Source organism: Podarcis vaucheri, assembly GCF_965113315.1.
Source record: "Podarcis vaucheri genome assembly, chromosome: 5".
Taxonomy (NCBI): domain Eukaryota; kingdom Metazoa; phylum Chordata; class Lepidosauria; order Squamata; family Lacertidae; genus Podarcis; species Podarcis vaucheri.
In genome coordinates, this window is record NC_138763.1 from 63,147,090 (window position 1) to 63,163,602 (window position 16,513).

The following is a 16,513-nucleotide window of genomic DNA, read 5'->3' on the forward strand; positions in this document are numbered from 1 at the left end:
TGTTTTGAGATTGCTGTGTATTAAATTGAACAATGTTTTGCACTGTCTGGGAGTTGGGGGCTTGTCTCTCTGTGTTTGTTGGCTTTGGCTCTAAGAGACTTGCTGCCAGTAGGTTTGAACCCTTGGGCAGTTCCACCAGACATAGTGTAGTGAAATTAATTTCAAACAGGCCACCTCCTGACTTGAGCATTTTGGATCCCGGTCAGATCATTTCCTGTAGAAATTTAGGCACATGATGGCCTCTCCGCTCTGCAAGGACAAAGGACCCATGAAGGTGATCTGCCCTTGGAGGCTAATGGCTTCTGATGGGATTCCTGAATGTTCTTGTGGATTTGCTGGCAATCCTGTCTAACTCTGTTCACTCTCTGGAATAGAGGTATTGTGCGGATGACACAATCCTGCCCTCTTCCACTATGCAGAGCACTGAGAACTTGGTATATACAACTGAACTGCAGTTGCATTATAAAAGCATGACTTTAGTTTTCTCTTTGTTCTGCGCTGCTTTTTAGAATGGTGTTTTTTGTATTTTGTCCTTCTATTGCACTTTGCATGGCTCAGAGATTGTTAGTTATTGGGTGGCTGAAGAAATTGCAGTAAGTCAATGATTCCTTTAACTTATTACAACCAGAGTGGCGGCCATTTTGGAAGCCACTTGAGACAAAGGTGGAACATGAAGGAAGATGGTACATGTTGTTTGGTTGAGGAGCTTCTGAGTAAAAGCTTAGATGGTGACTCATCATCTCTAAAAGAAAATTAGTCAGTTGGTCACATTTAGGCCACATCCCCAACTAAAGAACATTGTACTTTGGCCATATTTACAACATCCCACCTGCCCTCCTACCTTTGCACCTAAACCTTTGACATTTAACGTGAAACAAGAAGGCCTTCAAGGAGGGAACTTTTAGAGCAAGACGAGTTGCCAAATGAGAAAATTAATTGGTTTAGAGCAATTGGAAATGCCACACATTCTGGCTGCTTAAATCTCATTTGTAGGCCTATGTATATTAATAATTTGGTGGTTAATGGGCAGAATAATTACACACACACACACACACACACACACACACACATATATATGTTTCTTTTTTAACTTCAGGGCAAAAGTAGAAGTTATATTCAGATCCACGCCGAGTACAGTGGTACCCCGGAAGTCGAATGGAATCCATTCCGGAAGTCCGTTCAACTTCCAAAACATTCGGAAACCAAGGCACGGCTTCCGACTGGCCATAGGAAGCTCCTGCAGCCAATCGGAAGCCGCGTAAGCTGCATCAGACGTTCGGGTTCCAAAGAACGTTTGCAAACCGGAACACTCACTTCTAGGTTTGTGGTGTTTGGGAGCCAAGGCGTTCGGCTTCCAAGGTACAACTGTATATGGGTTTGCACCAGGCTGTTGAAAATCCTAACTTTCAGTATATCGTTTCTTTAACTCCTTTAACTTATCATTGTAGTGGCTGTTAACATCCATGCCATTTCAGCTTTGGGGATGGCAAGAGGTTCCTTTTGTGCAATTTGACACACATACCCCGAAGCCCCCTGCTCCCTGCCATGGCACTGTGCTGTTCAGGAAGGACTCTTGACCATTCAAAGAGGCTTTGGGTGGGTTGTAGGGGAGCAGTAGAGAGGTGAAAGAGGAGTTTACTTGGTCTTCTGATCCAAGTTGCAGGCAACAGTTGCCACCAACCTACTGAACATTAAACACTTTTACCCTAATCCTCCTTGATGCCTTTAAAACCTGCCTTCTCATCAAGCGGATGAGATAACTGACCGGCTGCTTTAAAATAATTTTTTTGTCTCTAAGCATTTTTCTGACCTTCATCAAAAGCCTGCTTCTAAACAAATATTCAGCAGTCTCGGTTGCTTCAAGCTCTTGCTTGCTATTAAGGGCTTTACTTGAAAGAAGATTATACCAAAAAAAGGTTTATTTTATAAGCCTTATTTTCAACAGTCTGGGTTTATTTCCTGTGGGCTAATCTAGTCTAAATGTGGGGGAGGTGAGCGACAGCAAATAAGACAAAGGTATGTTTTTCATTCTGATGAAATGAACCCATGTTTGTCCATCCTTAGTTTGCTCATTAATGATATGATATAAACAGGAATTGCATTTTAAAAGGCCGGGTATTCGGAATGTAGAGCATGAACTGAAATGACTGTTGCCCTTACTTCTTCCCCATTGTCTTCATAAATTACAAAGAGAAAACACCCATTCCTCTTAGGGTGGTACTTATGACCCCCTCGCTGCTCCCATGATGCTGAAATAGTGGGGAGAGAACACCGCCGTCACTCAGATTTGGCTTTGTGATGGTGCCACATAGCCAATGAGGTTGGCCTATATAATGCCTTTGCTCTGATTTGGCTTCAGAAGTCAGAGCTTACTGCCCTCCAGACTGGTGAGGGCAGCAAATTGCACCAGGTCTGTGGTCCTAGCAGCAGCAGCAGCAACAACAACAACAAACAGGCCACAGAAAAGAGAAGTAAGGTTCAATTTCCGTGTCTTCTCCCCGATCCTCGTCTAACATCCCAATCTACCTGTCGCCTTTTGAGCCAGAGAGTTCACTAGAAAACTTTCTGTTCCACCCTTACGTGGCCTGAGAACAGCTAGTTCATTTCTTTCAGGTGCAATATAATTTACAAACTTCAGGATTCCTCATGGGAGCTGAGTAACAGGAAAAGAGCCAGTAAGGTGTTCCTTGGGAACTAGTTACCCAGAAATTCTGGGGCACCTAGAAGAACAACTGGTTAATTGCTTGCGTAATGAGTAATGAGTTTTGTGTCTGCTGCAGAAGTCCATCATCAAATGAATGCCCCAATAAATAAGATGTCACAGTCCTTGCTGTCTTCAGTTTAAAAGCTTTTGTCTTCATGGGTGTTTTTTTTGTACAGTGGTACCTCGGGTTAAGTACTTAATTTGTTCCGGAGGTCCGTTCTTAACCTGAAACTGTTCTTAACCTGAAGCACCACTTTAGCTAGTGGGGCCTCCTGCCGCCGCCATGCCACCGGAGCACAATTTCTGTTCTCATCCAGAAGCAAAGTTCTTAACCTGAAGCACTATTTCTGGGTTAGCGGAGTCTGTAACCTGAAGCGTATGTAACCTGAGGTATCACTGTATCTATATATGTAACCCCAACAATCTTCACTCTTCACTCTTGCTTCTTTCTCCACATTGTTTTGTATGTGTGAGCATGCTTCACCACAGGTTGGAATTATTCATATGCCGTTTCTCCCTACTCTCGAGTAGGTCCCTGGCAGAGACACATGCCCGACTGGCATGTTCTCTCCCTCCTGGTCGATTGTTCGGGAGCTTCAAAAGCTTTCTTCAGCCCGAACATCACAGCGACCGATGCCAACAGACACCGGCACACTTAGGGATCCGCAGAGTTTGCGCACCTTGAGTGACAGACCTCAGCAACTCAGCATTTTGGCTAATCTACTTTATTTACATATAAACACACATGGAGCACTGCAACATGGCTCCCTCTCTCTCTAGCATCAGACAGCGAAAAGAAAAAGAACAAAGGACAATAGACCCACTTCACGGAACGCAGTAACACAAACATCCTGTCTCCGTCACTTCCCACTCTGTGGAGTCAAAACATACACCATCATGTGATAGACAAAAATCCCATGACTGCAATTATGGAGCAGGAATTCTAACAAGAAGTAGCTTTGTCACCTGGCACCGTAATGACTGCTGTGTGAAGAGGACCGCTTTTCCTTGAGAGTTCCCAAGCAACGCTAAGGGTTTTTTTTGGGGGGGGCACAGCATAAGAGTCTATCTTGAGAACTTGATGGCTATGCACAATTCATCCTTCCTGCGTTGTGCTTGCTTTTCATTGGAACTTTTTAGTGTGCAACACATAGTGTTCGAAATTAGCCAGGCGCATTTTGCACCTAACTATTGTCCACTTGCAGCCAAGAGAAGTTGCCTGGGTGCCAGAATGGTCCCGGACACCTCCACCATCTGGAGTGCATTCCTGGGGATAATTGGATCTTGACTGTTTTCACACGCTAATACCCCGTCCTGTAGAATTCTATCAGTTATATTTTATCTGCACAACCAAGAGTGAATTTCAGGAACCAAAATGCTTTTTCTGCTCAGGCTGAGCAGGAGCAGTGAAAAATGTTATAGTTAACTATTATAGCTTGTCTTCACTTACCCCACCCCACTGCCCTGCTCACAGAATATTCTTAATGTTATGTATGGTTCGTGTCACCATTAAGAAAAAAGAGGTAGGAATTGGCTAACATATGTGTAGACTGCCCCTGGATAAAGTGACTTTTCTGTAAGTTCTCAAAGCTCTTAACCTAGCTCAAGCTTGTCATCTGAACTAGCCAGACGTCACACTTGGTCCGTCATTTTAAAAATAAGACTTTAGAGCTGCCGGGCCCCAAAATGGTAACTAGGCATTCCACTTTGGCGACTATAACCTAGGAACCGTTTGGCCCCTAGCTTATATGCCTGAGTTTCTAACACTGGCCACACATGAGAGGAATCTTTAGCACATAGCTTTGCTTGGGCTCTCCATACAAAGAGCAAAACTACCTTTCTAAAGCGGAAGGTGATATTCTTCAGAGTTGTAAGATAAGAAGGATGCTTTCAAATTCTGCTGTGTAGAAATATTTTCAAACTGTTCTCTCTGTAATTTTTAGGGGTGGTTAAATTGATTCTGATCTTGTGTTTCTCTCTCCCCCTCCCCCACCTTTTGTTCCCCACCCACGTTGCTCTAGGTCTGGGTTGTTTTGTGTTCCACCAGCTTCGTTACCAAAGACAGATGAGCCTCTGGATAAAACTTGCACTAACGGGACGTCTGAAGACAGGCAGTCCATACAGCTGGAGACTGGGCAGTGGGCTTTGGACGAAAAGCCTTCCAAAGTCAATGGCGAGGAACAAGTTCCCCCCCTCTTGCCTCCACCACCGTCAGGCAATGTTCTTCCTTACCCTCCCTATTTTGAGGGAGCCCCCTTCCCCCCTCCATTGTGGCTAAGGCGCTCATATAATCAGTGGGTGCCTCAGCCCCCTCCCAGGACTATAAAAAGGACAAAGCGACGCTTGTCCCGCAATAGAGACCCTGGCCGGCTCATCATGAGCACCATTAGGCTGAGACCTAGGCGAGTGCTCTGTGAGAAGTGCAAGAACACCCTGAGCCCAGAGGAGGGGAACAAGGCCAGGCAGAACACAAAAACCAGGAGGAAGCTGAGCATTGAGGACAAGGAGCAAAAGAGGCACAGCGAGTCCGACTACGGAGAGAAAAGGGGCAAAAGAGAAAAGCGGGAGGAGGAGAAGTTCCCCAGGGAGTTGATGCACCGGACTCCGGTTATAAAAATATCTTACAGCACCCCACAAGGTAAAGGGGAGGTGGTGAAAATCCCCTCCCGGGTTCATGGCTCAGGGAAGCTGTTTTGTCCTCAGAGCAGAGGGGAAGACCAAGAGGAGACCAGAGACTCGGAAGAGGATCGGGAAACCAAATGTTTTGTGGATAAGTCTGCAGGCGGTCAGCTTGCTTCCATTCCAAAGTTAAAGTTAACCAGGCCTGTGCATTCCAGTGCAGATGTTCCACCTCCCAAGATCAGGCTGAAACCCCATCGGATCAACGAAGGGGACAACGTTTCAATTTACAAAGCGGAACTTATCGACCAGATGAATGTCCTTCCTGGTCACAGAGAGTCTCGTGCTGCTTCTTTTTATACCGATGAGTCTGCGGATAGAAGTTTAGCCGAGATGTCTTCAGGGAGCTCCTGTGAAGACGACGACTTCAAAAGGTTTCCCCAAGGTAAAGATGGACACGATAACTTGGCTTTCCTTATGAATTACCGTAAGAGGAAAGCGGATTCTTCTAGCTTATCGGTCTGTAGCAATGACAGCCTAGACGAATCCAAATCTTCTAGCTCGGAAGTAACATCGCCAGACATGTGTGACTTTTTACCTGGCGACGATGCGTCCGTCTCTTCGTCCTCGAAAGATGAGCGAAAGATTGTGCCCCCATTAACAGTAAGACTGCACACGCAAAGTGTCACAAAGTGTATCACTGAAGATGGAAGGACTATTTCAGTCGGGGATATCGTTTGGGGCAAAATCCATGGCTTCCCCTGGTGGCCAGCCCGTGTGCTTGACATAAACGTCAGCCAGAAGGAGAATGGAGACCCTTCCTGGCAAGAAGCCAAAGTCTCATGGTTTGGTTCTCCGACGACATCTTTCTTGTCTCTCTCAAAACTCTCCCCTTTCTCTGAATATTTCAAACTGCGATTTAATCGTAAGAAGAAAGGGATGTATCGGAAAGCTATAACAGAAGCTGCCAAGGCAGTGGAACACCTAACCCCAGAAATAAGAGACCTCTTAACGCAGTTTGAAACATAATTTTGGCTTCAGTTTCAGGTAAGCGCATTTGGGAGACGACACGAGCATTACACAAGCTGACTTAAGCACCTGTGTGATTGGAGTTTGATTTTCAGAGTTTTTAAAAGTGAGAGGGATGGACTGCTTCAGTGGGAATTAATCAAAGGGGCTGTATAGTACACTATTAAAAGTGTGTGCAATTTTGGGGTATCTTGCACTGTGATATAAAAGTTTGGGTATATTAAGCGCTTAGTCTTGGTCACTACCAAGTCACCCCAGAGTATCTTTTCCATCTTTTGAAATTGGAAAATTTGGAGTTAGAGCTTTTTCGGTGGCGGGGGTGCAGGGAGATTAAGTCAGCATTTTTTAGAGAGCTTGCCAAATACCCTTATTGAAAGACAACTGTGAATTGGTCTTGTATGGGTCTTGTTGTTCCTCATGACAAATAAGAACTTGAGAAAAACTTCCTGGATCAGCCAGAGGCTTCTGTAGTACAGTGTCTTGTTTTCACACTGGCCAATGAGATGCTGACAGGAAGCCTGCAAGCAGAACCTGAACACACAACAGCACTCTCTACAAATCGCTTTGTATTGATGAGATGCGTATGATAGAAAATATAATTTAGGGAATTCCTCTGTGTGGCCTGGAGTGTTTAGTTTGGGGTCTTTTTTAAACAATGACAACTGGGAATGAATTTGTAGTGGAAAGTACCATCTAGATACCCTGTATTTCTGTGGTATCATCATCATCAATAAACTATTTTTCTGTTGGGTAGCTTTTCCCTCAAAACTTGATGAAATTGTTCTCACACACTTGTGGGGGACACACTATTGGTGCTCCCCCACCCAGCTCATGCCTCCATGTAGAGACTTGCCTGCCTGTCTCATTCCTGCCCTCTGTTATATTCTCTGCTGTAGTAAGGATTGCTAATCCTTTAGCTTGTCAGAGCTTGTTACTTCCCTCCTTTTTTGAAATCCGGGTAGAGAAAACCTGAATACCAGATGTTTGTAGACCATCTATATCGCACAACACTGTCTCTTGTTTCCTGCAGTGTGAGAAATGCAGGTGATCTTGGGTGTAATCTGCTGTCTGTTAGCTCCATCTTTGTTTAAATGATGCAACATTTGGAATGTGCTGGCAGGACCTGCACAGTGCTTGATTTCTCACATGAGGTGTTGGAGACTAGGCCTGCTTAGAAACAAGACCATCTATCCTGGAAACCCTGTTTATAAAGCCTGAAAATGTGAGAGCCAGTGGTGTCAGTTCCATGGAGAATGACAGGGAGTTGGCACATGCTCAGTGCATTCCTCTTCATCATTTCTTCACATGCTACAGAACTTGACCCTGGTAATGAAAACAGATTCTGGGAAACCAAGCTGCCATTTTGGAAGGGACTTCTATGCCCTTATCCCCCCCCCCTTGGGTCTCTTCCTGCTCTCCACTTTCGTATTCATCCTGCTGCCATGACTTGTTATTTCTCTTCAGCAGCTGTCCATTGTTGCCAGAATTCAGGTTGTGAGTTCAGAATAAATTGTTCCAAACCACCTAAGCAGATCTCTGCAAACTTAATTCTTATCAGGGTGTACATTATTATTAATGCAGAATTTGGGCTTGGTTTTCATGCATTTTTTTCTTAACCTATTTTATATTCTGGCCCCAAACATGCTTAACCAAGAGGCTACAGGGAATGCTATATTTCCCCCCCATCATTTCTCACTTCAGTCATTAGGCTCTGCAAGTCTACATTACCTGTTAAAAAAAAAAAGGATGGTGCATGTGTGTGTGTGTGTCCTTATTCTCTTACATCTTATGTTTGCTAAATGGCCAGCATTAAATGGCTGCTATGATATATTTCTATAAAATTGTGTCAAAAAGAGATTTTTATGTATTATTCATCCTGTTGGAGAAGCTTCTTAGCCTCTCTCTTTTTTCGCATTCCTTCAGCATATCTTCCAAAATCCTTTTTTCCAGAAATATACTTAGTGAATAAACTTAGGGAAAATGTAGTCTGCTCAATTAAAAAAATAAAAAAGTCTCTGAGTGGCGTACAAATATTTTCAATTTTATTTGTACACCACTTATATGGACTGTTGCAATCCATTTAAAGGCAAAGGTAAAACCAGCAACTTCTTAAAATGGATATTGGTAATTAAATTATGTCTGGGTCGGCACATTCACTGTGAGCATTGAGTACACTTGAGGATTCCCCTGCCACCAGCCTATCTAACCTAACATGCAAAATGGCTGGAGCTTTGCTGCAGTAATTGCGGATTGTGCCTATTTATGGTCCCCCCCCCACCTGCGGCATCTGGAAACTGATTTCTAAGCCATAGTCATTGCAAGTTGCTCTTGAGCCATGTGGGTCTCTGCACTTCTCTCTTGCTTCCCCTTCCACCTAATGCACAGACCCTCTTTTGCAGCTTCTTGGTGCATTAGCTGCCAGGCAACAGGCAGATATCAGCTGGTTCATCCTGTCGGCTAGTTTTCTTCATAGCTTACTCAGCATAAAGAATATGGCTCTGTGGTCCAGCAAGGATTTCTCTGCCCAAAGCAATCCAATTTATTTGAGGTACATGTTAAAGTTCCCCCTTCCCCTTCTGTGTCTAGCTGAATTAGACCAGGTTTCTCAAGGTAGGAACAAAAACAACTGGGAACTGTAATGTTTGGGCAGAATGACAAACTCCAGGTTGGGGAAAATAAATATAAGGTAAGAGAAGGGGTACTTAACCCCGCCTCCTGGCTTCACACCCAGCGTTCGAAACTCCCATTGTTCTAGGTGCGTTTTGCGACAGGGAATTTCATTAATGCGAGCAGTTTCTGAGCTCTGGGCACAATACCGTGCCTAAGATTTCAGATTAAAACTGCCACTGCTGGAAGGAAAAGAGGAGCCTTTTCTGCCTCCCTACTTCCAGCCACTCTCTGAAGACTAGAGAAGGGACCCTCATAAGAATATTGGGGGGGGGTAGGCAGGGGGCGCATGTCTTTGTTTTTTACAGTCTTCAGATGAGGACAAGACCATGTGAAAAATGAGCATAGGATTTTAGCTGCAGTTCATTCATTTTCAGCTTTGTATTCTTGTTATAAAAAAGTGTGCCTAGGCACTTGGTTGTGGCGCCCATAACCTAGGTTTAAGGTGCCATTTAGCTCCTAGCTTTCATATCTGATTCTAAAACAATTCTTACCCCCACCCTATGGAAAGAAATATTGTGGGGGTGATGCAAGTTTGTGGGCAGGGTGCAATCGTCCCATCCACATGGTGGTTTGCTTCGTTCTCACACATCCCTGCTGAAGTCATCCTGTAAGCAGCCTGATCCTGCGCAGGTTGACTCTGATGTAACTCCCACTTTGCTCAGTGAGCTTTCTTCCACTAGCTTCCAGGTAAAAGTCACCATTGATTTTTTTTTCTTTAAAAAGAAAATCAAATTTATCCACAACCACAGCAGCTCCTGAAGGAAGTGGCGAGGGGAAAGCATTGCTGTGGAACCTGCTTCAGATGGGATGGCTTCACTTTGAAGGAGCTTCAGCTTCTGAATAGCAGTTAATCTGTTATGCTTTGGTATTTGGGCTTTGTCTGAAGAAGATACCGTATTTTTCGCCCCATAGGGCGCATCGGCCCATAGGGCGCATCTAGTTTTTTGGGGGGGAAATAAAGAAAAACATTTTTATTTCCCCCCCCCAGGCGTGAGGCTGGGGCGGGGGAAGCCCAAGCTTCCCCAGCCCCCAGAACAGGCTGCTATCCACAAGCCATGGGAGAGCTGCGCGACTTTGCACAGCTCTCCCACGGCTTGCGGAGAGCTGCGCGAAGCCCGAAGCCTGGGGCGTGCTGAGCTCAGCGCACCCCAGGCTTGCGGAGAGCTGGCTGCACCCCGAAGCCTGGGGGCGCTGAGCTCAGCACCCCCCAGGCTTCGGGGTGCAGCCAACTCTCCGTAAGCTGTGGGAGAGCTGCGCGACTTCACGCCGGGCTCCCACGGCTTGCGGATAGCTTCCTGAAGCCTGGGGAGCGAGAGGGGTTGGTGTGCACCGACCCCTCTCGCTCTCCAGGCTTCAGCGAATGCCTGCATTTGCCCCATAGGATGCACACACATTTCCCCTTCATTTTTGGAGGGGGAAAAGTGCGTCCTATAGGGCGAAAAATATGGTAACTACCTCTCTAGCAGCTTTCTTTCTTTCAGTCATTGAACGCAACCAAAGACCCCAACTTCATCATCCACTGTGCCTCCCCCTACCCTACACCCTGCCCAGAAAAATCATCTCCTTTTGTTCTCTAGCTTGAGTTATCTCAGATCTGTAAAACTTTGCTGGTCAACTGTTTTGTTCAGCCAAACCAGTCAATTCAGCAAAAACCATTCCCTTGGAAATTGTTTCCAGGGCTACCGAAGATGACCGAGAGTTGGATGGAGAAAATAAGTGTCTGCATGAAAGGGGCAAATGAACAACTCTGCTGGATGAATGCAAGGAAACTGAGGAAGTTCCAGAGGAAATCACTTCATGTAAATTGAAGGGCTTCTCTTCTTAGCGAAGGCTGGGCCTCTGACCGCATATCTTAATTCTAAGGGATTTTCTCTAACTGCAGGCAGTAATAGTGCTGAAATAAAAGTGCTAATGTAATTTGGTTTTTTTTATCATTTTTCCCCCTGTAGAGGGCTATTGTTGTAGGGGATCAGATGCAGTCATTTCAAACTGGTTTCCACGCGATAAGGCTGGAAAGAAAATGCTTAGTGGGAAGTCAGGGTAATAACTGCAGTTATCTGACCTAGAAATAGATAATCTATGATGGCCAGCTGCACTCTGGTAGTGTGGAGTCCTGCTGTTAAGCAGCCACTAAATGTAATGTGTAGCTGTCAGAGGCTAATAAGAATGCAGCGGCTAATAAGAATGCAGGGCTGCATAACGAAGAAAGGCCAATTAGTGTTTTAGCAGGTGGCCAAACAAAATTTATGGTCGACTGATTCGGCGTTTGGTTTTTGTTTTTGCAATCTTGGTCACAAATCTGCAGTCATTGAATAAGATGCTTGCGAGAAGTGCAAGCTTTCTTTTATTATAGCCCTATGATTCCCCCCCTCCTTCCCTTTTGGAGCTCTCTAGCGTCACCAATATGACACCAACCGGCGTCTGTGCTGGTGGAGCTTTTGTCCTGTTTCCATATTTCTGAGGATAGAACCCTATACTAGCTTACACGGGGCAAGTCCAATTGAACTCAGTGGGGCCTACTTCTAAGTAGGTATTATAGGGTTGCACTCTCAGAAATGTTCTTAGTTTGGGTTGTCTTTTTTTTTTAAAAAAGCAGTGCTACCCCTGTCTAGCTTTTGGGATCGTGAGAAATGTAATACAAGTGAGATGAGTGAAATCGAAGTTGTCAAGACAAAAAAGCTGGTTTCTTTGAGGAGATAAATAAGTGATGTTGGCTTTATTGGGTGGGTAGTTGGGGGGTTACAAATGCCCATGCTGAAGTTCATTAAGAGACAAAATTAATGGGAATTGTTGAAGAGAGATGCTGTCATTGTCCCTTGACAATGGGTCATCTAGTAAAGGACCCCTGGACGGTTAAGTCCAGTCAAAGGCGACTATGGGGTTGTGGCGCTCATCTCGTTTTCAGGCCAAGGGAGCCGGCGTTTGTCCACAGGCCGCTTTCCGGGTCATGTGGCCAGCATGACTAAACCACTTCTGGCACAATGTAACACCATAATGGAAACCAGAACACACAGAAATGCAGTTTACCTTCCCACCACAGTGGTACCTATCTTTCTACTTGCACTGGCATGCTCTTGAACTGCTAGGTTGGCAGGAGCTAGGACAGAGCAACAGGAGCTCACCCCATTGCGGGGATTCGAACTGCCGACCTTCTGATCGGTTTATACCACAGAACCACCACTCTCTCTTCTCATCTAGTCCAACCCCCTGTAGTGCAGGAATCTCAGCTACAGCATCCATAAGAGATGGCCATCCAGCCTCTGCTTACAAACATCCAAGGAACCCATCAGTGAGCAAGGCGTTCCTTGTTGTGCCCTTGTGGTTTGAACTGGAGCATCCTGGGCAGCTTGGAGAGTATGAAGAGAGCATGGAGAGTATGAACTAGAGTGCATCTAGCAGTCTAGCTCTGCTGTAGCGCATTGCAGGAAAAGATTGGTAAAAGTAAGCAAGATGTCAGCCAAAGACGCTTCTCTGCTATCACTGGTCCTTCTCATTGAGGAACCTGATAAGTTTCCAAGAAGCCATAGGGTTCTCTGGGAAACAGTTTAGAAAACCAAGCTCTGAAGTGTAGGTACATATTGCTAAACACAGCTAGCCTTGGAGAGTCTCCTGTGATGACTTGTATGTTCTGTGTGGCCACAAGTTTTCTTTATGTATTTGATCCAGAACTGAATAAGTATTTTGTGTGATTTACGGTGCAAGTGCAGTTGATGTGCTCCAAGCTTGTTGGATCTTCTTCGTTCTTGGTGGTGGTGGTTTCACTACAAACCCAAGGTCCACTAACCAGAGCAGCTCAGCACTTGGGATCAAGGAATAGGATTCCTCTGAGTTCAGCCCAGGAAACTTGTTTTCGTCACCAGAATGGAACTTGCAGTCCTTTGACACAGAAAACCCACTCCTGTTTTTCTCCTAAGATTTTGTTGTTTCACCAGTCTAATTTAGAGGGTGGGATCCTTTTTGTTGTGGCTTTAACAACTGGGAGTTAGCTCACCTACTGCAAATCTACCTTCTGCCAGTCCCTGATTTAGTAATGTAATTATTCTTTTCTTGGTTTTTTTATTATAAACTGAAATGAATCATGAACTCTGGAGCTAGATTTCTTTTTCTTTTTCTTTTAAGTGGTGTTATCTGGTGTATCTTGCAGCCGCAGGGCTTGTCTCCAAGAATATGGTCACCCCAAATTGTTCTTTTGTTGTCAAAAACAATGGTCTTTAGCTTTTGATTGTAATATTTGGACTCGATCCATCTCTGTGGATTTATGAAAGAGGCACTTGTTTCAGGAAGAGACCTCTTTACTTAAGGCATCAAAAAATGTAGAGTTATTTATTAAACTTCTGTAGATGTTGAAAAGCTGGGGAAAGTTACATAATCACGAGTACATTTATTCATCATTTATTCAGTCTCAGGGTGGGTTAAAATCATTTTTGTTCAAACAGATCCTAAAATCAATTCTTAAGAGATACAGATGTTTTGTGGTTGGACACTGAACAACCTCAGCAACAACGAAAGGCAAAATGAAAATTCAGTGGCCACTGGTTCTAAAAGGAGTACATTATTGTGATTATTTTAATTTTTTAATTTCTATTCCCCCCTCCCACTTCCTCCCAAAAGAGCTTAGGGTGGCAAACACAGCAGTGATTAAACAATACAATTAAAAATAAAATAAGAACATCTAAAAACAATTAAAATCATTTAAAACAGCCACATACTCTTACAGCTAACGATTTCAAGGCTGCCAAGAACAGTATCTCTCAGCCATCAAATGCTTGGGTAGACAGAAATGTTTTCAATTTTTTTAACATTTTGACAAATTTAATTCCATTTCTAAAGCAGCAGGTGTGTCTGGCAAGAATTATTCCACTATTAAAGTAACTTCATCCTAAGTGTTTTGAAGGCTTCTTTTCAGTTGTCTACACAAGCTGATATTGCATGTGAAGATTACCGTAACTTACTTCGATGCGTGTGCTGCTACTGCTTCCTTTTTGTGAAATTCTCGAGAAATAAGAAATCTCTATTGCTCTACAGTGTAAATTCTTTCCAGAAATGGATCTTGTCAGGTCTCCCTCTCTGTTTCTCAAGCTGGTTATGCTTTAAAATTCCAAAGTATTTAATATATTATAAAGTATGTTATGTGCATTTTGTTCCTAACAAGCAGCACAATTCTATATCGGTCTACTCAAAAATAAGTCCCGTTGAATTCAATAGGGGTTTCTCCTAGGTAAGTAGGTGTGCGATTGCAGCCTTATTTGTCATGTGGTGTGCTGCAAATCATGCTCAGCATTGCTCAGTAAAACAGATCTTCAAATGGGGGATAGATGATCCGGCCTCCTTCAGATATTGTTGTGTCTGCACTTCCCTTCCGCCTCAGACTGCTTGGCCATCGGGACTGTTGGAAATGGTAGTCCAGTAACATTTGAATGGCACCAGATTGCCCACCCTGATATAAAAATGAATGACTGGAAGAAATATGTATCAACTTACCGGTGTAAACAGAGAGGGAGGGGAGAGTTTTTGAGGGACTGCATCATGGGACTTTGGCTAAGGGCCAAAGTCGTGTCTGTCATAGGGCTGGATTGACAGATGGATCTTCAAGCGTGTTTGCAGATGTATAACAAAATCTGAAGTAATACATGCAAAGAGCAGACGGCCTGTGTTCATGTGTCACATTAAACCAGGAAAGAGGCACCTGTGGCTCTTCAGATATTGCTGGACTACAAATCCCATCATCACTGAGCATGCTAGCTGGCGCTGATGGGAGCTGGGAGTCCCAGCAGTATCTGAAGAGCTGCAAGCTCCCCAGCACCAAAACATGGTTTAGCAAGATGTGCGTGAGCAGATTTGATTAGTCAGATTGTTATTATTCTTTTTTTAATTAAAAAAAATGGTAAAGGGACCCCTGACCATTAGGTCCAGTCGTGGCCGACTCTGGGGTTGCGGTGCTCATCTTGCTTTACTGGTCGAGAGAGCCGACGTTCGCCCGCAGACAGTTTTTCCGGGTCATGTGGCCAGCATGACTAAGCCGCTTCTGGGGAACCAGAGTAGCGCACGGAAATGCCATTTACCTTCCCGCCGGAGCGGTACCTATTTATCTACTTGCACTTTGACGTGCTTTCGAACTGCTAGGTGGGCAGGAGCAGGGACCGAGCAACGGGAGCTCACCCCGTCGCGGGGATTTGAACCGCCGACCTTCTGATCAGCAAGCCCTAGGCTCTGTGGTTTAACCCACAGCACCACCCACGTCCCACCCACAACCCACTTGTAGTGTGTGGTTTTTCCATTTAGCTATGGTTCTTCCTTTAGACTGAACAGCTTTGTAGAGTCCCTGTGCCTTCTCTCAAGTTTGCTGTGACCAATTTAGACTGTGAAGTCCCATGCTATATTTGGACCAGTGGCTGTGTGTACATTTCTGGTGACAATTCTGGTTTGAGTGTGCAGTGCCACTTTCAGTAACCTCTCCCTCTTTCACTTTCTTCAAGGTAACAGAAGATAAGACCACAGCTGTCCTAGAGTTTCACAAAGTCTGTAAACATCCTGACACACACTTCCCTGGGAGAATCTTAAGGTTTCTGTGCTCGTGGCAGCAGGATGAGTTCTCGGACTGGCCCGCAGCTCATAATCTGTGAAAGTTATAACAAGCACCTGGACTGCTTAGTAAAAAGCCCTCCATGGGCTAGTCTGACCAAAAGTCACAAAGCTACTTAACGCGAGAAAAGCAACCTTGGCGAGTGCTTTTTCAGTGGACTTGGGGGGAAATGAAATGCAACACCTCGGAATGTATTTATTACCTATGAAATGTTAGCTACTCTTGATAATTCCCCTGTTCCTCTCCCCTTTCCCCTACACACGCACAAACACACACACAAAAACACACACAAACACTGCTGCTTCTGCTGCTTCTATGTAACAAGATCTCTCTCACTCTCTTGTTTTTGATTTTAACACCACAAAACTGTTTACTCCTATTATGTACACTTCTGCAAGGGAAATGCAATAGAATGGAACCGGTGTAGTCTTAAGTTAAAAATGGACTCACTTTTGCGTCTATTAAACTTCGGAAAAGTAAGCAACGCATCATCCCTGGGTGGCTTTTATTCAAAACAACAGGCCGTGGCCTCCTTTGTCAGCTTTTGCATGTGGAATCTTGCCAAGCTTCCCTTCTCATCACAACTTTGGCCGTCCCAAGTAAAGAGCTAGACCAGGGTGGTGGGGACCCTGAAGCCTTCCAGATGAGGGCCTGGGTTGGTTAGAGCGTGGTGCTGAAAACACAAGGGTTGCAGGTTCAATTTCCATATGGGACAGCTGCGTATTCCTGCATTGCAGGGGGTTGGACTAATAATAAAATAATAATAATAATAATAATAATAATAATAATAATAATAATAATAATAAATTTTATTTGTATCCCACAGCTAACATCATAAAAACAACACAATAAGCATAAAAACAGACATCAATTAATTAAAATACATCTTAAAATTAATTCAGACAAGT

At 44.4% G+C, this 16,513-nt stretch overlaps 1 protein-coding gene across 4 annotated transcripts in view; it reads left to right on the forward strand.

The window, feature by feature from the left end:
- PWWP2B (PWWP domain containing 2B) overlaps positions 1 to 16,089 on the forward strand; it is a 32,198-nt gene extending 16,109 nt beyond the window's left edge. For all 4 annotated transcript variants that reach the window (XM_082222905.1, XM_082222902.1, XM_082222904.1 and 1 more), the window contains exons 3-4: positions 4,726 to 6,370; positions 15,499 to 16,089. In XM_082222905.1, the coding sequence (XP_082079031.1) occupies positions 4,726 to 6,352 (1,627 nt within the window). In that variant the 3' untranslated portion in view covers positions 6,353 to 6,370; positions 15,499 to 16,089. The remainder of the gene's footprint in view (positions 1 to 4,725; positions 6,371 to 15,498) is intronic.
- The last annotated feature ends 424 nt before the right edge of the window (positions 16,090 to 16,513 follow it).